At 37.6% G+C, this 24,206-nt stretch overlaps 1 protein-coding gene across 11 annotated transcripts in view; it reads left to right on the forward strand.

Annotated features, from left to right (window-relative positions):
* VTI1A (vesicle transport through interaction with t-SNAREs 1A) overlaps positions 1 to 24,206 on the forward strand; it is a 265,072-nt gene that overhangs the window by 150,596 nt on the left and 90,270 nt on the right. For 7 of the 11 annotated variants that reach the window (XM_080347515.1, XM_080347520.1, XM_080347518.1 and 4 more), the window contains 2 exons: positions 11,335 to 11,405; positions 15,592 to 15,653. In XM_080347515.1, the coding sequence (XP_080203641.1) occupies positions 11,335 to 11,405; positions 15,592 to 15,653 (133 nt within the window). Of the gene's footprint in view, positions 1 to 11,334; positions 11,406 to 15,591; positions 15,665 to 24,206 lie in introns of all 11 variants that reach the window. The other 4 variants (XM_080347525.1, XM_080347524.1, XM_080347516.1 and 1 more) reach the window with 1 other exon arrangement.

A 24,206-nucleotide genomic window follows, 5' to 3' on the forward strand; every position in this document is an offset into this window, starting at 1 on the left:
TTGCTGTGGTGTTGAGAATTAAGAAAAATAGAAAAGAAAAAGCAACAACAACAACAAAAACCCCACCAAACAACTGGTATGTCCTACATTGGAAATGTATCATAAATATCAGAAGCTCTTGTCACAGTACTGACTGTATGTAGATTGGATGAATTATATTAATTATATTCGAGTGTAATTGTCTAAAGTCAAGTGGGACCTCAATGGATTATATCTAAAATAAGCCTGTGGTTACAGTATATGGTCATAATCCCCAGATCTGTTGTGTTGAAATGACAGTATAATGAGTAGAAGTTAAAATATCCTCTGCTTTCAAGTCATCATGGTTGTCATTTGATTAAATAATAGTGCATTCTGTTTGATGTCTTGGCTTTATTATTCAGAAGCACTTCAGTATATGTGTCCTACCTTTGTGTTGTGTGCTCCTGGCAACCAGGTATCCATATAGCTTCTTATTTACACACCTGCAAAGAATACACTGTATGTTTAGCTTGCATATGTGCTGCTTGCATATGGAATTTTAATTATTCCTCTTAATTATGGTGCATTCACCAAAAAGAGGAAAATCATTGGTCAGGTACAAAAAGAAACTGCTTAGTATTTGAAGGAATTTGATAATTTTGTTGTAGTTCGTAGCTTGGCAGGTGGTAATAATGCTATGCCAGCACTGTCAAAATATGAAAATTAAAGTGGCGATGGGTTTTAATGAAATCCATTTGACAAATATAATTAAGGTGTTTTAATATGAAGCCCTGTAATAAAGACTACCGGTGGACTCCCTGAGGTCCTGACTAATTGTGTAGATTGCTTTTAAGCTTTGAATAGTTTTATTGGATAATGAACTGTTAAGAAGTGTTAGATCTTTCTTAAGCAGAATTTGGTTTGAAAAAGAAGAGGAGAGACAGGCCTGAGGTGTGGCATTTTAAACATAATTAGAAGAGAGATTTAAGTTAACATCTTTGATCTTGCTGTCAGTTTTTGATTAGAGCTGTAAATGCTTTAATCAAGTGCAGTGTAGTCATTACATTTCTAACTGTTTTTAAACTGCGAAATTACTGAGGCACTGACATCGGTTTAACACTTCTTGAGAATTTCCAGCAAAGTTATGTTTGTAAACTGGGTGCTTGCATTAAAATGTCATCCTGCAATAATTTACCAATTCAGTAGATCATGGGATAATTATATTTTGGTGCTCATATAATTTGGAATTCCTTTATGAGATTAAACATAATGTCCTGTAATTGAGGAGAGTGTGCCAGTCTGGATTTCATTTTAAAAATATTTTCTCCATTTCAGCTAAAATTATATTCAAACTAGTTCTTATAATGAAATCTATAAGAAGGTAAGTGCAGTATCTGAATGCCTTCCAGAGGAATACAATTATTTTAATGATAGATATTGTGTTCTGCCGGTGTGGATTCCTTCACACCCATTTTAGAAATGGGGAAACAGGTGCAAATATTTACCCAGTGTACAGTAGTGGCTGAGCCACTAATAAAATTGTGTTCTCTCGAATCCCTGTCTTGCAGTGTTACAGACTGCTGGAAGAAATTTCTGAAAGATCAATTTATTTATTTTTTTACTGGCGTCCAAAACACCAATAAAATGTGAAGACGGCTGTGGGCACAGGTACGTGCCACCAGAGGACGTCTGGCTGGATGTTGCCTGCCCGTAGGTGGCACATCTTTCATTGCAAATACAGAGCCCAACAGTCCTGGTCCATTCCCAGATCTGATTTTGCCCCCTCTGTGTTTTTGCTCTTTGGGCATGACAGAAAATCCAGATATTTATCTCTTCACTGTGTCACACAAGCGGCTACTGGGTGTACTATTTCGCTCGTGTTGGTCCTCTAAGTAGAGGTCCTCTAATACAGAGATGCCAAAAGCATCGGTGTTGCCAGATTCCTCCATCAGAAGAAATCACACTTGTCTTCTTAGACGCTTACTGAAAAGTCGTTTTTTGCAGCAATTTTTCCTTGCAAAGGTGCCTTAGAAACAAATCATGTCTACATGAAGGCCCCATGGAAGTTTAGCTCTTAAACACCATCTGAAGAGTTTAACTTGATCCTTAAAATATTCTTCTTCTCTGAGGAGTGCTGTAAAAAATGTATTATGGGAAAGTCTTTATTTCCAGCTCAACAATTTCCAGAAGAAATATCTTTGTTTGACAAGTACAAGAGCAAACGCCTTTTTTAATACACATAGCCCTGCAAACTCAGCCTGGATTTTAAAATCAGTCTGGATTCTTTCCTTCTTGTATGCCTCCTGATAACAATGATTTGTCAGGCCGTCAGGTGTTTTTCATTGTTCCTTCTGTACCCTTGCTGTGGGTTTATTGAGGTAGTAGTTTTCTCGGCACTACTCTGTGTGTAATCAAAGGCAACATTGCAGGTGGAAATAAGTAGCATTTAGCTCGTATGTGTGAAAAAGGAGCAGAATCCATAGATGCATTGGTCGTGCAGGGTAAAAATAAAAATATAAATGAAGGAAAAATGGCTTGAGATGGGAAAGTATGCGTGGAGGAGGACAGGAGTCCGTAAGAAGTGTGCTGTATAAGCAGCTCAGAGATGGTTCCGTTGACATTTTGTCCTTTAGGTGCAGGTTTTTAAATTACTGTATATTTCAAATGAACACAGATTCAAATTGGTGGGTATAAATATGTATAAAACCAAGATTCCAAACGTAATAAAATATGCAAAGTACTAAACTTCATCACCAAATGAAAATATAGCTAAAAGTGAGAATTTCCTAGAGATGAACCGCAGCCAGACCGATAAACTACAGACTGTCCCCTCTGCTCTTGTCCCTCTGTCTCCAAGTAGCCGCTTCAGATCCAGAGTCCTAGTAGCAGAAACATCCTTCTCTGCAAGCAAAACCACTGTCATGACAAACCTGGTGTGCATTACACATCACACAGTTTTCTAGCTGTAAGTTACCTGCTGAATAAACTAACATTGTTTTGAAAGGGGTTTTTCCTCTCCAAATTGGCACCTCTTTGGAGAGATACTACATTTTCAAGGGAAAGCAAAGCTTCGTGAATAATTTTGAATTCATTTTGTCTTCTTTTATAGATCAACTTTTAAAAGATTTTTTTGGTAGAAACCTTGAACAATAACTTTCCTCAGCATTCTCTTTATTGTTATTTTTTTCAGACCTTGGTACTTTCAGCCTCCAACTTTGTGATACGGTGCTTTTATATGGCGTTTAGATTTTGAGAGATTTAGTTGGTGAAGAAATGGGAAACGTTGAAAGGATGAGCTAATTAATGTTTCCTCAGCCTATCTGAAGTATGCCATTGTGTTAGAGTTTTGCCACATTTGTAATTTATGCCTGTTAAACCTTTTTTATCGTCTATTACTGACTTCCAGGCTTCTGTTCTCACTTACTCTCTGTAACAAGCATTTCATTTTATATGGGGAAAAAATGGTTTCAGTTACTTTTACTGTACCCGAGAAGGAGAATGGGATTTGCAAATGATAAATGGGGAAGTTGACTAGCTAACTAATAAAGATTTGTCTTAATCAAGTATGATTTGTCAGAACAGGAGCGCACTGGGGTCAGGGCACACGCAATGAATAATACAGCATTCACTGGAGAAAAGGACCAGGCAAAAGGCCTCATAAATATGCTGCGATTACCCATTGCTAATTCGTATTCAAAGGATGAGTTGCATGAAGCCAGCTTCGAGGTTGCTGAGCTGTTCACCTACTTTGTGGGCTTTCCGATATTTAAGAAAATTTTTTATATATATATACACACACTGTTTTCAGAATGCTTTATTTTTGCACAGCCTGCTACACTTTTTGGTCAATGATTTTAAGCATTATTTATTAATCATCCTCTAGGTTTGTTTTATTTTTCTAATGTTTGGGCGCTATTTTATTTCTATTTTTTGTTGTTTAGATATGAATGTGAATACAGCAGGAGATAGTTCCATTCACATTTAAAATGAATTGCTGAACAGTGCAAGAAAGGTTAAAACACCCTTTAGCTCCGTGGAAGTATTAAAGATCAAACATGGACTTTTTGCTTGTGTTGCCAGCTTTCCTGACTTTCTAATCTGTCTACGGATTCTGGATAAACATGGTATATCAGGATGTTAGGAGAAACCTGAACAAACCCAAATGTTATTTTATTTGGCTCTGGCTTTGTTTTTATTTGTTGATATTGCTTTTTGCAAGGAGTGAATTTCTCAGAATCAAACAGTTGAAGGATATACTCTTCTCATAGTTTTTCTGGTGCCCAGAGGCTGAGATATTGCAAAGAACCTTGTTCCTGTTGATAAGTTTTAGCTACATAAATGGATCATGAGGAATCAGTTAACAAAACAAACAAATTCCAGTGCTTACAGATATGACTAGCAGATTTTGTTCTTCATCTTCTTACTGTTTAAATATCATATGCTGTGCGTTTGTGTGGTTAAATAATTTTGAAAAAAATCTCTTGCTCCACACCTCAACTTTAAAACATATTTCAGTGCTTCAAAGTGTTTTCTTCTCTTTTGGAAACCTCCTGCAACTTTGTTTTCTGTTTGCTGGTTGGCTGATAGTCTGTCTCATCTATTTTGTGCTCAACTCTGTGTCTTGAAGTGCATTTATTGCTTTAAGAGTAAATCAACTATTTGGGCCAACTTTATGAGCCTTGAGCTGCCCAGTGTTGGAGTCTTACTTGCCAACTCTCTGCCTACACATTTTAAGTCTTTGAAATAACCAATACTGCAGGGTCCAGAGTAATTATTTACACTGCTCTGAGTTTGTAGCAGACTTGGTACATGGTGGAGCGTTTTTGATTAAATTATGGTTATGAATCCAGCCTTAGCTAGAAAAAACAAAGATCGCTGCTTGTGTCATCTTGGTGCTGTTTGGAGTCACAGGTTTAATTAAGTGGTGGTTTGTGGCTCAAATTTTAAAGGGTACGTTTCTGCAACTTAATTTGGATGCCATCAGGGTTGTTAATACTCTCCTTGCTAAATCGCTTTCAGAAAAGCTGGAGATTGTCAGTACTGTAAAGAAGCAGCATCCGTTCCCTGCACCAAGCTCAGAGTGAGCAGAAACGTCTTCAGTCCTGACAGCGCTTAAATTAGTAGGAAAAGAAGATACTGAGGGTTGGTTCCTAACTTCACTTACATAAGCGACTGAAATGGGAAAAGCAAGCTGTTTACTTATTGATGCACCAAGGAAGGATTTCTCTTGCCTTACAACTTTTTTGAAGAAAGAGAGGAAACAAAGAAGATGCGAAGGGAGGATTTGGAGCGGGCGAGCGTTGCCGAGCTGGTGTGTGGCCAGAACAATGGCTGGACTTCAATGTAGACAAGCGCTCGGGAGAATCAAAGTCTGCCACCTCCTGTGAATGTTGCTGTGAGGATGTTAGTGAGGGAGCTCAGCTAGATGGGTGATGGGAGTAGACAGAAAAAAATACATCAGCTAGTGAGAAATGAGTAGTTTTATACCAGCAGATTGATGTAAGTTAGGATTTTAGAAAAGGTATGAAACCTTAGAAGAAGAAAAGGCTACTGGAGGTGAAGTTACTGGGTCTGTCACATATCATCCTTCTTCCTTTCTTTCTCCTATTTTCTTTTCATTCATCTGCCTTTTTTTTATTTCCTGGGGAAGGACAGAGTAGGCCTGGACCATGGGAGGTGTTGGTTATGAAATGCTCCCAGATTGTTCTTAAAGGCATGTGGCATCTTCCTCAAATCTCTTTTCTTCCTTATTTTGAAAAAAGCAGAAAGCCTGAATTCTGATTAGGTATTCTGGATGTTTTTCTTTCTGGTTTCCCTGACCTCAGGATCAACGGACCCCTTTTGCTGTTAGCCCGTGAAAATAATTTCATGAACATCCGTTATAACTTATGGGGACCTTTTTCATTTGAAAAATGTTTGTGTTTTAAGTTTGGTGGACATTCTGAACTTTCAAGAATTGGGAGGTATTTTTAGGTGTTTTTTGCTTTCACAATAAGACTTGGTAACTTCTTTAATTCTCCCTTGCAACTGAACTTCTGACAGCTCTGGAAGTGCTGGATATCTCAGTGTGTGCTGCCGACTGTCCATACTCTTTGTACCAGTATGGCATTTGCTGCTGCCGAAGAGGAAAACCGGTCCCTATAGCATGTAGTTAATTTTTGTTTTATTCTGCGAGGTGACCACTTAACAGTGTGCAGATTAACTTCTCTGTGGCAGATTCTTGAGGCATTTGAGCACCAACTCTCATGTTTCACTGTTCTGTTAATGCTCTACAAATTTTCTCTCCATCGACTTGTAGCCACTATATTATCCTTCATTTATCTGTATTAACCTGTACTTGTCGTTTAATAACTTTAATGATCTAAATCCTCCTGTCTCTAATTATATTGGCTGTTCAATGTAAATATATATCAACTGTGAGCTTGTAAATTTATAGGACTTTTACCTGTGTCCCTACACTTAAAGATATGTCATCACTTTCTTTATTAACTCTCTGCTGTCAGAAGCATAAAGCATTTGCCTCAGCCCCAGGTTCTTCTAACTCCTGCAACATATATTTTCCAGGTTTGTAAATCTGCTTGCTGTCACCTCAGAACAGCTAGCATTTAACGCCTTCTAGCTTTTTTTTTCCAGAAACTGCTGTTCGTGATTTATCTCTCCTAGTCTCCTAAAATTTAAACTTTTAACCTGTCCAAAATGGAGTGGATTTTTGAAAAATAAAGTATCCTAGCCTTAAATATGTTACTGAGTTTCTAACTGTGTGAGCATTGTTCTTCTCCAAAAAAGTTCTGTAAGCGTTTGCTACATCTTCAGAGCGGGAGCAAGGCCGAGGATCTCAGTGGGGAAGAGTTCTCCATTCCTGCTCTGGTTCCTTCTCTCACAACACACAGTCGCTTTTGTGTTTATTGCAAGATTCTGTGGAACAGCCCTCTTGATTTTTTGACATGATCTTTTGCTTTTCCCAGTGTAAATTAGTTCATCTTTTCCCACCTCTGTTTACACATATCAGATGCACGCGTTGTACATATGATGAGATTGGGCAAATCGTATTTCCAGACATCCTCTCCATGATTTCATTGTTTTTAAGGTTTGGGGTGTTTTTACATTTTACACCATACCAGGATATCTGCAGCCTGTTATGAAACATATTTTTATATATATATATATATATATATATATACACACACACAGGGTACACTTTGAGAGGAAAAGTGCTGTATAAACTGTATTGGATTATTATATTTTCCATATGAAAAGAAAAATGGGGACTCTTGTCATCAAAATTCACAAAAATGCATGTTTGTTTATCCGAAAGCCTGGAGAGGCTCAGTCCGTATCATTCCTGTCTCTTGAGTAAATAAATCAGTCATTCTTAAGGAAAAAAGTATTATTGACTTGAGTGATTAGAAAAAGCTCTTTCAGAATCAGTTTAGCTGATAAAGTAAATAAATACTTAATGGCTGGAGGCAAAAAAAAAAAAGGAAAAAGAAAAACCAGTCAAGCACAACTTATTTTGCATCCTTGATATGTGTGTAGGTATTAGAAATCAAGCTGTGTGGAACATGTATTAAATAATTATGATTCGTACATACAAATAAATACTACATCTAGGTTACAGGCAAATTCCAAAGGGCCTACTCAGGAGTGTAATGCATCACTAGAAGTGATCATTGTCCTTTGGATTTATCTAATAGAAAACCTGAAAACCGTGTGCCAATTTTTGCACACGTGAAGGGGGAAATTTGGTTTGCATTTGTTGTTTTTTGGAGGTCTTGTTTTTTCTTCAGTTGGGGAAAGCATCTTCATTCTTCTAATTAGTTTCAGTGGTTTAGGGTAATAAATGTTATAATTTTTTTGCATAACACAGTTTCCTAGAAGCAGGCACCATTTTAGTTGGACCCACAACACAGCGTTATTAAAGTGTTTGGCACTGAAGAGGCTGATTTCCCATACCTTGTTCAAACACCTTTAAGGCAAAATAAGAATACATTTAGAGCTGTGAATTTTAGCATCCACCTTTTAAGGCTGATGCTTGTTAATATTAAGTTATGTAGTTTTTCGGAAGTTTTTTTTCTATTTATCACAGCATTGTTTAAGACTGAGGTAGTTGCTATATTGACTATTCCTACCCTCTGTCAGTACATAGATAACAATTATGTAAATGCATTCACCCTTCTGCTTCTCATAGTTTAGCTGTAATTTTAGAACATAATTTTATGCATCTCTTTGGGAATTTCGGTTAGAAGAGGCAGCACCACGCAGTCTGTTGTAGAACTTGTAGCTACACTAGACATTGTTGAGATTCTATAGTAATAACACCATTACTGGCAAGATGCAACACCCTTCAGTTTGTATATCGGTCTTAATTCATGCATCTGCACTACAGTATATCTTAAACACCTGACCTTTTCACATAACTGTAGTAGCATCGTCAATGATTTGCATCATAAATAGTCTGGAAAGACCTATACAGCACTGCTGCACTAAAAGCATGAACCTGCCACACAGACGAAGGTTTTAACTGGCAGGAAAACATCAGAGTTGTGGGAAAGCTTGAAATATTATAGCAAGCAGATAGCGAGGATATCAAGCTTGTAATTAGCTGTACTGTGGGCTAATGTTACTTTTTTCCCAGTCCCGGGCACCTTGAGTTGCAAACCAAGTGAGGAGACATGTCTTCCTGTAATTTATAAGTCTGTCTTTATTTATTAATATTTTTGTTTGACTGTCTTGACCTTGCAGCTAAAAATCAAGTTTCACTGTCATCAGTGAATTTGCTCAGTAGAACGAGGATATGAAGAGGATCTGTGGATAAAGGTGTCAATTTATGTTTGCAAACTTATTGTGAGATTATGTTACCTCCGTTACGTCTCTTTGTTCAACTTATGTTGTTATTTTAGCCCAAAAAAGGCCAAAGATCATCAACTAAAGTGCATGTAGAGTAAAGCTGCTCCTGTAAAATTGATGATCCGTCCAATTATTTATCTATAGAGGCTGCTGGGAAGAAACGCAACTATCTCAGTTCTCAGACCCCTCTGCTAGGTTGAACTTCATGGCTGAAGGTTTAATCCCTAAGTGTCATATCAACAATTCATTCTGTGATATTCTGGCTGACATGCTCTCCTTCCTTATTTATTGATGTCTTCAGTTATCGACAATGAGAGGAAAATACACTATTCGTCAAAGTGACGGTGTTTTACCCTCACTTACAGTTGATGCTGCTGTCACATTGATGGTTGGAAAATAAACTCAATCATTATAAAAAGCTAAGAGTGTGAACTTGCCAGTGACAGGAAAAAGATGAAAAAAAAACCTCACAGTAACTTGCTTAAAATTGGTGTAATAAAAATAGAGCTGTTTCCTATAAACATATATTTGAGCTTTGTTTGTGAAATACCAAGCCATTTTAGCCATTTACTTTATAGCTATTCCTTTGAAGGAAAATCTGCTCCTCTCAGTTCCTTATGTCTGTGCAAACATACATGTGACTTTTAGCAAGAATATTTGTTATCCTTCCACCTCATTCTACTTGTTTAGTAATTTGTTGATTTTGTTTCCTCTCTATTTTTAAGGGGTTTTGCTTTGGGTTTTCGTTATGGGGTTTTTTGTGGGTTTTTTTTTTTCCTTCTCCAGATTACATTGAATCCATGTATCTGTTTGTGCATTTTAGTATTTTGAGTGCTTTGATGAGTAATAAGCTCAGTACAGTTTCATCCCAAGTCCTTGACATGCAAACATAAGCAAAGCTCTGTCTTGAATCTCTTTCTTAGGCTACCCTTTCTATAGCTGTACTGCACCTTACAGCTTTTTAAACTCAATAACCACATATCTTACCACATTTCACCTTTGGGAGGCATTGTATATACAGCTAAAAGTAAAGAGCAGCAAGCCAAGAGGGACAAGATAGCATAATGAGGATGTCAATTTGTGGTCAGATATCTGAGGAAATATTTATCTTACTTGTACTGTACTTGGCAACAGATAGAGAAATGTATATGTAATGAATTTCCTTAGACTTCATCTGGCAGAATATATACCTTGTGTTAAATGGATTTAGGGAAAAAAAATAGCTTGTCTCAAGTTTTTAAAGTTTGAGGTGATTCTACTTTGGATTGTTTCCTGGAAATTTACTGTATCTGTTGAAAAAAATATAAGAATAGTCATCTTTGCTCTAGTGCCATAGTGGTGATTTTTAATGATTCATTTTCTTGAGGCTTCTCAAATACTGACTTTTTAAGATCCCACTCCTTCACCAGAAAAAAAGCAAGGCATGATTTTTGTAGATTATGAAAAAGAAATAAGTCTTGTTGTTGTAGTTTTACTCAGTTTGGTGTGTATCTGTGGCAAAGCAGCTAAGCAGCCTAACTGGATGTGCACAGAGGTGCTGGTTGTAGCACACGTGCTGTGTGTCCTGAGGCTGCTTCAGCTACAGCTGCGTCAGCTGCTGGGGTCTGTTTCCCTGTCGGTAAAATGGGAACAATTTAACTTATTTTTTGCCTTCAGGGAAACACAACGAGGGTTTCTTAGTGTTTCTGTAGAGCTTTAAGATTAAAATCTCTTCTCTATACTTGCTGCTAATATTTAAGTGTAAGAGGAGCATTTGACTGAAGCTGTTTGGAGAGTAAAGTTTTGGTGTCTTGTGTTGTCTTTGTATCGTATCTTGAGGCCTCTCCACTGTAATTTTGCAATGTTTGATTCAGCATAAACTGTGGAAGGAAAGAACCCCTGTGGAAAAAAATGGTGATGACAATAATGTATAATACATGTCTGCTGTTAAAAACATCAGGAGATCCATTAGAGTGTATCTCCAAGCTTGCCAGAAATAGTCCATGGTGGGCCAAATAGATACCAGTAACTGGGCTTAGCTTGAAATAGCTTTTATTTAAGCATCAATGGTAAAAGCTGAGAGGCACAAAGGGGTTTTTTTTGTAATATGACTTCTCGGTGTCTTTAGAGGTGTAAGGATGATGGTTGTTTTAGCAAAGGCTTCCCGACTTTGTTTCTGCGACAAGTTGTGATGTTAAGGAGCGTGTGGGAAGTATGAACACCCAGCGCTCAGAGCAAGTCTGAAAGTCTTCTCACCTTTGTTCCACAGACCAAAGGTCAGTGTCAGTTCCCAAGGCCTAGACAACCTCAAGAGATTGCAGGGGAACAGCTTCTGTTTTGGTTGTTACTTCTTTGTTTTTATGTTGTTCGAAAAGCTTAAAGTTTGGTATAATGATGTCTTCCTCTTTGGAGGAATCCTCTCCATTGGAAGAGTGATTAGGCTACCACACATATTAAATGCTGTTGTTACAATCTAACCTGGCATTTTGAGGCCTTACAGTCACAAGCTATATTTTTCATGATTTACATTTTGATTTTTTAATGCAGAGCAGATTGGACAGGAGATGCTGGAAAACCTCAGCCATGACAGAGAGAAGATCCAGCGTGCTCGGGAAAGGGTAAGTTTGATAATAAGTAATTGCTGGTCTCGGATTTTATTTGCTTTGGGCAAGTTCTCCGTGCATGCAGAAATAGTCCAGCATATTGATCAGTTTTATGTAAATCAGCTGCTCTCATGAGATATAATCACCACCTGCATTGGAGCACTTTAAAAGTGTCTCCTATGGGCCTGATCCTGCAAAGCCTCTCCCACTGAAGTTGCCAAACCTGCTGTTGGAGCAGCCTCCACAGACACCACTTCTACTCTGTCAACGAAGATGCCCAGAAGCCCATCCCATCCAACACATACAGCTTTTCTCAACTTTAGTCTGAGAAATTTGCCCCCTTGGTTCTGGTTTCTGCTCACAGAACCAGGTGTGACTGCACCTATGACTTTCCTGAATGTCCAATTTTGCCAAAGCAAAGTCCTCTTGCCGACCTCTAGCTGGCCAATGCCGCATAAGAAAACTCCTTTATGCGTCCCAAGGAGTTTCTTTCCCTGTTTAGCGCTGATGAGGCTTCAATGAGGCGTTTTCTGTCAGCTTTACCGTTTGCTTTCCAAAGTCCTGGGCATTAGCCACTTTAAAACATTAAATGTAACTAAATCTTTAAATTTAACTAAGGATTGTGAGCATTTACCAGGTGTTGTTCAGGGAACTTTGTGTCTTCTTTCATCTCCACTCCTCACATTCCTAGCGACTGGTGGGTCTGAGATGCTTTTCTGCTTCTGGCTGGACAAGCAACACCTGAGCAATGGAGATGAATAATGAGTAGCCCTTTGTGCTGATCCTAAAAATCCTCAGGAAAGAGGGAGTGTAGTTCTGATGACTGTGTACACATAATTCGTAGCATAACCTCTCCTTTTCCTTGCTTTCCACCTGAAAAGCAAATTTCTTTGATGGCAAAACCTGTAAGCTGCAAGGAGCAAGATAAAAAAATAAAGGGTATTCTAGGAAGGCGTATCTCATCATAGTTCAGTGAAAGACCTCTTGTCGTAAATAGAAGATCTAAAAATACAAGTTTTTTTAATATTCCACTTAAAAAAAATTGTTTAGGGAATTCAGAAGGATTCTCCATTGGAGACACATGAGCGGACCCGTCCCAGGTGTGTCTGTACTCCGATGTACAGTCACGGATGATCTTGGATAACCTGACAAGTTTTCCATTTGCTGGAGATTTTTTAAAGACCTAGACAGAGGTTACCCTATCAATGCTTAATAGCTTTACATTGAATACATGGAGTTATTATCCAATCAACCAGGGAATAAACTTGTCTTCTGAAAGCCAAATGATAACTTGAATATGATGGTCAGTTCTTAGGAGTTCAATGTTGTGAAAAATAGGAAGATGTGATTATGAGCAAAATTTAAATAAGTTAGTGTCTCTATAGTTTGATTAAATGTACATGTACGAGTTTTCCTGTCTGCAGAGTAAAATGTTTGAATGAAGAAAAATGCCAGACATAGCTAGTATCATTTGGAATAGATGAAGGTGGTATGCAGTGCAAAATACATGTGTAGTAACAGTTGTGAAGAATTCCCTAAACTACTTTTTTTTAAGCCAAAGAGATGGGATAAAATCTCTGCTACAATATTTCAGATAGGTTAACTGGAGTATACAGGACTTTAAAAGATGCAACATTTTGTAGGAAGACCTCAAGTTAAAATGTGTCTAAGGCAGACAAAATCCCAACATCAACATCTTGTTCATCTTCCTTCCTTTCTCATTTTTATTCTTAAAATTATTTTTTTAAAACTTTCTTAAACAACATGTAGATTTACCATTGCTAATATCAAAGAATATTTCAAAATGTTTTCACTACAACAGTTCTGTGAAAGGAAGAAATGCCCTCATGTGCCATTTAACAGCTTTGCTTGCTGCCAGTTCTTTGGCTTCTGCAGTACACAGATATTGGTAAAGAAATGATGGAGGAACTACCATCAGATATTTCAGTTTTAAATAAAACCAGACTTACAGTTTGAAACTCTTTGTGTTGTTTTTTCCTGCCAATGCAGGAAGAAAAGGTGGTTTTTTTAGTGTTCTCTTGGGAGATCTTCCAACTATATGTGTGTTTGTTTCTTTTTTAACATCTCGTTTGCTTATTTTGTGGGTTATTTGTTGTTGTTGGGTCTTTTTTATTACCATAAAAAGATGAGGTCGTCTTGCTTAGAGGAGTTTGTCAGACCTCTAAGATTCATCCTCCCTTTCCTAACTATCAGTACTGATTCTAGCTGTCAGGTAGAATCCTGCAGCAAGAGAGGAAAGTTAGGATCAAACATATAATGGTAAAAAGGAGAGAGCTGCTCTTCTGTGAAAAGGGAGGAGAAGCCCCAAGTGTTAAATGCATCTCTATGAATAATAAAAGACCAATGTGAAGCATACATTGTACTTTAGATTCCCTTCTAGCATAGATAAGAACTTGGCTTTTTAATGAACCTTTTAAAAATTATTGTGATGGTTTTTCTTCTGTAACTCGTGTCAAACTGAGCTAAACGGCTTTTCTGGAGCTTGAATTGTCTGCATGGATCAGGAAAAAAATGAGGGAATGGCCTCCCTGGAATATAATGCTCATCTTTTTTCCATCGTGGCACATAATTGCAGAGATCTGAGAGTCAACGCAAGCCTTCCTAGTGAATATGACATTGATAAGAGCAAGTCTTGGTTGGTGTTATCCAGTCCCAGCTTCTACTTGGTATTTCCTTATTACCTTTTACAAGAACAAGGAGGGAATTTATGCAAAAATGTTATGTGTCATTGACTGGAAGTACTGATTTCAGTAATAAGCATTAAATCTGGTAGCAAGTATTTACAATATTTGGCTTCAGAATATAAGCTCATTAAAATATTGGTGCTGTGCATATATATTCAAGATACAATAGTGATTGATTATGGTGAAGGTGATTTGTTATTGGAAGGCTGCCACTTTTCTTGGCAGTGTTACTGTTTTGATGGATTTATAAAACAAGATGCATTTTGTCTTCTTCAACAAAGTTTCTTTACTAAAAACACAATGAGTCGGGTAACCCTTTCAATCTGATTTGGTAATGAAGAGGTAAATATTCAGCTGTCATAAGAAGAATGTTTTTATGTATGTACACACAGGTGTGTTTTGGGGCATGTTAGAAACAGTGATCCCTGCTATCTGATAATTGGCAATCATTACATTATCATTTATAGTAGATTTTGATGTCAGGTTCCAAGATCTCAGAAGTCCAAAGATTTATGTCCTCTAGCTACCAGTAGCAAAAGAGGCAACAGGAAAATAACTCAATTCTTCCTATACACTTCTTCATTTTTGGACTTCCTTCTGTGGGACACTAATAAACACAAAAATAGAGGGGAAGTTTTAATACCTTTTAAAGAACAATAGACGTAATTGCTCTTTTTTAATACGAAGCTCATTTGATTAATAACTTTTCGTGTCTCTGATTTAATTTTTATTCAGTTTCACATATTTTGCAAAATTTTTGAGAGCTGTAGAACAAGTCAGCTAATTAAGTTTAGCTGTAGGTTTCCTGTGTCCTAATGAACTACAAAAATGCTATTGTCGGTGAGCGAGTGATCCTTACATGCAAAAATATGTATTGTACAGCTGTGCCTTTTGCGCATACTATATACTGTTCACAAAGTATTTGGGCATCCTTCCCAGTGGTAGCTGCTATAAGGTCAGTACAACTTCTCTATTTGAGGAACAATATAAGCATGCTTTTTTACATAGAACTGATAAAAAGACACTGTTTTATACTTTTGTTTTCTCTTTAAACAACTGTCTTTGAATTACAGTGGAAGAAAATACGTTAGTTGTTCTTTTCACTGAGCATCAGGAACACAGTGCATGGCTGTCTCTTCATCCCTTGATGCCCTCGCTAATATACATAACCAATACATATACACACATCAATGGGAATTGTGGATACCGATTTATATAGCTTCTACTTGCAGCTGTTTATTTGTAAAGCTTTGGCTTTTTTTCATGGTTCATTTTTGTTGCCTCAGTGTCTTATGTTTTGTGGGTTTCATCTTTACATAAGTAAAAACCAGACAAAACATTTTTAAAATTCAGAGCTTTAGTGGTTTCCTTACATGTGAATTTGTTGTGGGCTAAACCTGAAGTCGATTGACTCAAATGACAGTAGAAATACCTGTCCTTTGTACAGAATGGAGTAGATGTGCCTTTTGCCTTTAATGGGACTCTTTTCTCCCCAGCTTAGAGAAACAGATGCAAACCTGGGGAAGAGTTCCAGAATTTTGACGGGAATGTTGCGAAGGTAAGGCCAAGGTAGGGACGCAACTGCTCTTCCTTCTTTTTCCTCTCTCCCTCCGTGCCTTTATTTTCAGTTTTAATTCAGCCTCAGCATTTTGCCGATGTACCTGACTTTTTTTACATAGGCTGCTATGTAGAATGTGTTCAAATGAATGCTGGTGGTGAAGCAGGCATGGTTAGATAGGATGCTTCATCACAGCTATGGAAAGAGTTTCCTGTAGCCTGAGGGATTACCCCTTGCTCAGTCATTTCTCATCTTTGTTTCTTTTTATTTGTGGTTTTTTTGTGTGTGCGTGTGTTCTAAAATTAAGCTTTTTGATTATGATACCCTGTGTTCCTTATTCTTGAGTGATTATGGTGGTTTGGGTTTTTTTTTACCTGTTAGATTTTAGGAGAGAAAGTTTTGAAGTGTTATGAGGTGAGTAAATTTACACACAGAGAAAAGATTAAGATGATCAATTCTGCCTGAATAGATGGGGCAGACACATTGTCAGACCTTGTATTTCGGCCATGCTTTCAATGTTATGAAAATTGTCCCTTGGATCAAAGTGAGGTGATACAGAAGGAAAAAAGAATTTAACATCCCCAAAATCAGTGTGGGACTGCAGGGAGGGAGTTATCCAGTCATTACTACCCACCTTAAATTTACATTGGTACCTTCCCAGAGAGATTTTTTTCATTAGTGGCATCTCTGTTTCACCCAGTGAAACAGCACCTGAGCTTCTCTACAACATCCATGTTTCTGGATATATTCTGCTTCGTGAAGAAGAAAAGCATCCCTCTAATAGATGGTGCTGGGTGCTATGAAAACAGTTTTAAAGTAGTTTAGAGCATCCTATGTAGTGTTGAGCACAAAATTACCCTTGCCATGGGCTTTTATGTTGCATATTTCCTTAATGCAATTTGCTTATTAAAAAAAAAAAAAAAAAGAAAAATAATTTTAGCAGAGTTGTTGATTTGATTTGTTAATTGGCTTGGAAAATATCAGAACCAGAGTTTAATAAGTTGTTCTTTAGTGCAAGCTTTATCTCTTCATAAGTCTCCTCATAAAAAAATATCCCAGTTAGTCCCTTGTATACCCAGTTGACAAAGGTTAAAATGACTGAACCTCATGGCTTCATTCCACAGATTTTTTACAATTCAAACTCGAAACTGTAACTCATAAATTTCTCTGATTAAGAGTAATATGTAAATGACACAAGCTAAATTCAAAATCCATAGAGAAAGAAAGTGGCAATTGAAAGGGATGGTTCAGTGCCTGTAGACAATCAAAATAAACTAAAAAAAAAACCAAGGACGAAAGAAAAGACACAAGCAAAGCGAAGTCTCCCCAGGAAGGGCTCTGCGACATGAGCTGTAACGAATATTCTGCATATGTCTCCATTTTGTCAAATCTCATTAAAGGGGTTTCTTGCTTTATGTCAATTGAGCTGTCCAAAAATCATTCATCATTTTAGTGTAAAAAAAATCATGCAGTTATTTAAATAATATCATATTAATGTTAAAGTTCAGCTGTCATTTAATAGTATGGCTTAATCAGACATAGCATTTAGGAAAAATAGTTTTTTCGGGCTTTACTTGGCTTTCAGGTTGGCAGATTCAAATAAGGATTTATGGGTTTCTAAACCAATGTATTCTTTCCATGTTTATGCTTGAGGTACCTCAGCCTTTTTCGCAGCACCCTGTAGTCTGTTATTTTCAATAAAATAAAGTATCTCCTCATATTGTGTTTGAATACATTTGCAAGCAATTTGGAGAAGCTGAAACAAAAACATATCCTGTAACCTTTGACTTTGTTTTGTGTTTGGGAATCACAGTTAGGAGTCCTAGTTTATAAGTATTCCATAAGCCAAATGAAAAATACGATCTTTCTGAAATATACTTGGCTCTTCTTTTCAGACAAAAGGATTATGTAGTTGAACACCAAGATGGCATGTTTCTGTGTGTCAGAAAGGCACTGGATTTCCTTTTTCTTTAGCAAAAATCCCGAGCTGAGCCATCTGTCTGGATGAAAGGCAGGTTGGGATTTAAGCTCAGTTCAGGTAAACGTGCCAAAAAAAAAACCTCGGCATAGATGCAACTTGCAGTAGAAGGTTCTCAGGATGTTATTTAAAACCAGGTAATAGATAGAACTATGGTGAATTTAATTTGTTTAATGACTGTTGGGCAGAAGGGTCTAGCATTATCCCAGCCTCAGCATCATTCCAGTGTTGTTTAGCCATAAAATTCAGACCTCAAGAAATCAGCAAAAATCAGATAAATAGAACCGTTAGAAAAATAATTAGAGCAGATCAGCAATTGTGCCCTAATTTCTGCACACTTCAGTACACACCGCACAATGTTTCACTTAGTTACTGGAACCAATAAAGAAATGTGTTGGAGGACAATTCTTCACGTTGTTATTACTGTACAGGAAAGGTAATGTTAAACTGACTATTGCTGCACTTAGTTGCTGCTCCAACAATATGTATTTGCTGATGTGCTCCAAGTTGTATGCCAGTCTAATACCCTGTGCGTCAAATTAATGCCTATTTCTGTTTTACTGTCTGGGAAAGGTGAAGCAGCATCTCTTCTGAATCTGGCCAAATATATTAACAGATTAGATACTTAGATAGCTAGAAGACTAAATTACTCCCTTTGCATGAACTATTTTCCCTGACCATGTATTTGTGCATAACATGTTCTGTAGATGGGGAATAAAAGCAGGGACAGGTTTTGTAGGTTACCGTAGCTCACTAAGGGAATCAGTGCCATAATAGGGACAGGTCTTGCCGTCCCAGTCTGCTGCTCTAGTAGCTTAAGGTAGCCAGCCTTAGGTGTTGGAATTTGTTATCTCACGGGTTTTGGGGTGTGTAGGTAAGACAATTTTTGTAATTGATGTTTTTAAATATTCTTGCTTTGAAATGACCTATACATTCTATTTTTTTTTTATCTGTAAATAAGCCTACTGAGATTCTGTTAAACTAGTGTATTTCGCTTACAACACTGCATTACTAGGACAATATTGGCATGTTGATAATGTCAAAACATTGGTCATTTCCTTTTAAATGAATCCGTAGCTCTGGACATCCTGTGTATGACTCCTTTGTAAGACTCTGAGACTATAACAGAAGCTCGGTGTAGTTTCAGCTACAGAATTTTCAAATGATAGGTTTTAACATAAGGAAATGGCATCTTCTGCGCTCATCTGCGGTATTGCTGTCTCAGATGTCTGTGCCTTGGCCTCTACCTCAATGTGAATTGGGGAGCACACAGTCCGTTAGAAAGAAGCAGAAAAGAATATGTTCTGAAAGATCTTCAGTCTTTTGCCCATATCCTAAGAGAATAGCCTAGAAAAGCTTTTAAGAAAAGAATTTGGACAGTCTCCAAGCCACACATGGCCCAGTGGGAAACAAACGAATCCAAAAGTAACCAGATAAAAATTTCTGAAGATCTGTATCTTTATCCAATTAGCAGATAAATTCTATCGACCCCTCCCTGAATTGCAGAAAAATAGCTGCTACCCTCCAGAACCATGTTTTATTCTGTCGGGTTCACCAGGAAACTTCTATGCATAAAATTCTCTTTTAATCTTCAGATTTTCGCCTTCTGAGTTGTTACCAATGATGCTTCGAGAAGCTCATGAACACATCTGCTCTTTTAAAAGACACTTTTAAAATTTGATTTCCAACAGGACAAACACATTAGCTCCAGCTGATAGCAATGAAGCAGTAAGTGTTCAGCTCTCAGGTGATGAGTTCCATGACTTGCCAACAGCTGTGTGACCAGTGTGACTACCATCACGGAATGCATCCCCCTCTGCGCTAGTTGTAGCCAAGCTTCTTCACTCTTCTTTCCAGGAAAATTCTGGTGGTTTTCCTTCCTGCATCATTTCTAGTCAAACTTTGTTGTACTTTTGAACTCCAGGATAGTCCAGACCTTGCAGTTATTTTCAACATTTCATAGAATCATAGGAGAATTTGGGTTGGAAGGGACCTCTAGAGGTCACTTGGTTCAACCTCCTTCTCAAAGCAAGTTTAATTAGAGCAGGTTGCGCAGAGACTTCTCCAATAAAGTTTCAAACACATCCAAAGTTGAAGATACCAACACCTCTCTATGCAATCTGTTCCAGTAGCAGTTGAAATGGGCCTAGGTATCTACTTGAAATTTCCCAGCAGCCAGCTCGAATCCATTGCCTCTGGTCCTAAGCAGAAGTGATTTAAAACGTAAGTGTTTTAGAAATGGCCTTCAGATTTTGGGCCTGGATTGCAGTTGTTCCTAGCGGTTCTCAAACAACTTCAGTTGTTCTGAAAAGGCCCCTGCAGTCATTAGGCTGAGATGACATTAATTCCTTAAACAGAGCATGGGGTGCTTTGCTTCCACCCATTACCCTGCTCGGGTGGGCCATTCACAGAATCACAGAATCGACTGGGTTGGAAAAGACCTCAGAGATCATCGAGTCCAACCCTTGGTCCCTCGGTCCATTCAGCACTGGATGCAATAGAATTTTTTTAATTTGCTTTCTCAGAATCCCAGAGATGTGAAAAGTTAATTATGTCTATTCTGCTTTCTCTCTTGGCTACAAAGCCCGCATTTCCATATGCAGAATAACAGCAGCAGAGACAGTCATGTCCCTGCTGAGGCAAACCAAAACAAACAGCGAGTGTGATCCCCATCTTTTTCCCGTTTCCCTGCCAATCTCTGGCTCCATCTCCAATAAAAAAATCCGTAATAAAAAGTACTTTCTTCTGAGCTAACGCCTGTCTCAGTATCAGTCACACTAGGCCATGACTGTTGAGTCTCTGCAGTTTCCTGCAGAAAGGTCTTTGTATCGCAGATACTGAGTGAAGTTTAACATACAGCTGGATTTGCCCTGTTTTTATGCTAATAGAGGAATTCCTCTTTCCAGCAGGAACTTTGCATATTTGGTGTCAAGCCAGAAGAAGTTTGAGTAGAAATTGTTTCAGCAACTTTTGGTACATATATTTCTATTTTTACTTCAGGATGTATTTCTACACTGAAAAATGATTGAAGCAGCAAATCCGTCAGCAACATGTCTGCTCCATGTTGAATATTTACAGCTGCAGCTGTTTACTCCAGTAATTCAGACCTTGATTCAGGAACATATTTAAGCATATGGTTAACTTAAACCAGAGGAGCAATTCCCTTAACTTGAGAGAGACTGAATAAGGGGGGAGTGAGTGGCAGATTCTGGGTCATCTTTTGGGGCAGTGAAGCTTTTTTTGTGCTTCTTGCTCAAGACTGATTACAGAACAAACCTTGTCCTTAATATTTCTGTTCTTAAATGGAAACCATAAAATACACATAGGGTATTTTAGTGCTTGTTACTGCCAGTCTAAGGACATTAAAAAAAAAAAAATTCTGACTTTTAAGCATTTAATATAGTTACTTTACTTCATTCTTATATTATTGTACATGTTTGTCTTTCAATAAGTAACTAATCTTTATAAATTATGAAGTGTTGAATCCTTTCAGAAGGAAACTAATAAGCTTTGTGCTGCTGTTAATCACAAGATAGTCTTTGGGTAAGGAATATACGGCTGGTTATTCCAGATTAAACCTTGGCATTAATTAGTACCTGATTGTTCCTCACTTTGACTTTAGAAAGAAACCTTGTTACTTTGTTGAAGTGATGAACAAAACATCTGGAAAACGTAAATGTAGTGTCAGCCAAATTCCCAAGGGTGAGCATTCTTCATCATTAGGAGTCCAACCGAAAAACAGGAAATGTACCTCTGGGTCTGAACAGCAAGAATTTTAAAGTAGTGTGAGACACTGTGGGTTCCCTGTTCTCAATTTAGGTGTGATGTAATCTGATGTATGTAAGATGTATTTCTGATTTTTAATGATCAATTGAGAGTCCTTTTATAAACCTGGCTCATCTTTCCTGGACAGTGTTCTGTACGTTGTTTCCAAAGTGCTTTTGAAAAATCTTACTCTGATTCAATGTTAGAAATACTTTTCAGTTCATGCATCACAGAAAGTGCAGAAGTCTTTTGAGCTGCTGTTTAACAGCCATAGCTAAAGCAAACAGGGTACATGGAGAATTCCAAGCCATATACTGAAGGTGCTGAATGCCTTTTGGAATGAGACCAATTTCAACATTGCAAGCATGTAGCTATGACTAGTTTAATGCCACCTTGGCCTTTGCAAACCTTTAGCACCAGCAGCCCAAGTGATACAGAGTTGACTTCAAACCTGCAAAAAAAAATCATCTCGATTTATCTTTACATTTTAATAACTTAAGTGAGCAGGATAAGTCAGTGTTTTAATCTCCTTGCACCTAGGCACAGTTTTAGAAGGATATGTCCTTCATTCATTAAGAAGCATTTATATTGTATTGTTGTTTTATTTTTCAGATTGTTCAAAAGCTTTATCCATGTGTCAGACTGCCTACACTATGTCCATTATGAGCAGGGCTCTCAGCATTCTTTGGACAATATTTCTAATTCTCTTTTTTCGTTCCTTTTTTAAATGCACAATGGCCTTTGTTCTGTCCTCTCCATTCCCTCTTTTCTATCATCTGGAATTACTATCTCATTTGCCCCCCTTCCATCTACTTGTGTCCAGCTGAACAGCTGGAAAGAACATTATCTAAAGCGCAGTTGTGTTTCTGCAAGAAAGCAGAGTCCCAATGGATAATTATCCAAGCTAGTCCTAAACTGCATATACCAAGAATGTAAAGCATTGTAATAGGTTAAATATCATGTAACCCTTTGTGATTTTGTTCTCTGTATTGAGGTATATTGACTACCATTAAGCAGCGAGGGCCTAAAAAGGTTCACAGGGTCGTGAGTGAAACAAAAGGCATTTCATAGTCAACGTTGTCATGTCGGAACCACAATAGATGTCCCATGACATGCTTTCATGAGAAGGCATGTATTATATCAGCATAATCAGTACAGTGCTTTCTTGCAGGAGTTACAAGTAGTTTCTAGTTAGATGAGTTCAGGAATAGCGAACACAGAGAAAATATTTTGAATGTGATGAGATTGTTTATGTGAAGTAGGGAACCTGTTAGCAAAAGCTGACATTGGTAATTGCTGAAATAATTGGAGACAATGCTTCAGAAATTGATGAAGTCAAACTCCTTGGATCATGTTGTTCTTCACACCACTCACAATATAACTGTCACAGAACAATACGTACCAAATTTTACACATTCCACTTACTACAGAGTGTTTAAGCCATAAATTCCTAAATGTAATGTTTTCTTATCACAGATCTGCGTGATAACTTGCTACATGGGTCATGTCATTTTAATCCACAAATTTGCCAAAAGAGATACGGAATCATCTCGGAAGTGATCAGAGAAAAGTTCATCCCTTTGTGTTAAGGCAGGATTGACTGTTTCTGTTTCAATCCTGGCAAATGTTCATCTGGGCTGCTCTGTACTGATGAATGTTCCCCATTGCTTCAATGAAACTGTTCTAAGCTTTCCCTAATGTTTAGCCTAAAACTTAGTTCCTGAGTAGACAGAGAGCTTTTATGTGTTGGTGCATTTGAGATTTCTGTGCTCTGTCCTGGCCCATGACTTCTGCTGTGGAGAGAAATTTCTGCTAAATTTCTCAAGAATTAGAGAACTTATAATAGTGTACAGAACTAAATTACTGTTTCCAGTTTTCATCAAGCCAAGCCTTTTGATGAGATTCAGAAATGCAAAAAAAATGAAGACTTGGATAGTGTTCTAATAGGAAAATCCTGGAAGCTCAGTCTCTCCAAACAGTAGCTTCATGTGTAGGCATCACTGAGCTTTGCAAGTAGAGACACCAAAATTAAATCGTTCTCTTGAGGTTGCAAATCTGGACTAAAACTAGACAGTATGCTAAGCTGATTGAAAGTAACATTTGAAATTCAAACAAGATCAACAAAATACAGAGATTTAACTTTTTTGTGGCATCTCTAAACAAACACCAGAGTTTTAAACTTATTTCTCCCACCCTGGCCCATGGACACATTAACATTTTGGACAGATCTAGTATTTGGAAACAAATGGTGGAAATGGGAATTACTTTGGTTAGTCTTCTGTCAGGTTTCTGGAGGAGCTTTGTTAATCTTTATGAGGTAAATAAGCTCTTTTGTGTGTTCTGAGTGTGATTTCCAGTAGTACTTGGAACTTTCCTTGCCACAATTGATTGAAATTGTCAGCTTTTGATAAAAGCAAAATTAACTCAGCTTTCCAGCATCATTCTGATCACACACCAAGGAATGAAGTCATCAAGCTGATTTAAAACTGCTGTCATATCAGGAGCCTGTCCTTATTAGCTACTCGTTTAGATTGGATTCTTTTCACTCTTGCTCATAGTAGCAGGTTAGAGCTTTGGCTGTGCTCAAGAGATGTAAGAGATCAAGTGATCAACAACAGGAACAATGGGAAACTCAAGATTTGTTGAGTACAATTTTTGTTTAAGTTAGTCTCTCAAGTTCTGCTACAAACTCCACGACCTGAACTTGCAAGTCATGCTCATGTGAGTAGTTTGCTTGTCTGTAGCCCTAATATTGAATGAGGATCTCTCTTGTTTTGAGTTAAGTTTGTTGGGGGGTGGGGAGGTGTTGT

Source organism: Nesoenas mayeri (genome assembly GCF_963082525.1).
Source record: "Nesoenas mayeri genome assembly, chromosome: 7".
Classification (NCBI taxonomy): domain Eukaryota; kingdom Metazoa; phylum Chordata; class Aves; order Columbiformes; family Columbidae; genus Nesoenas; species Nesoenas mayeri.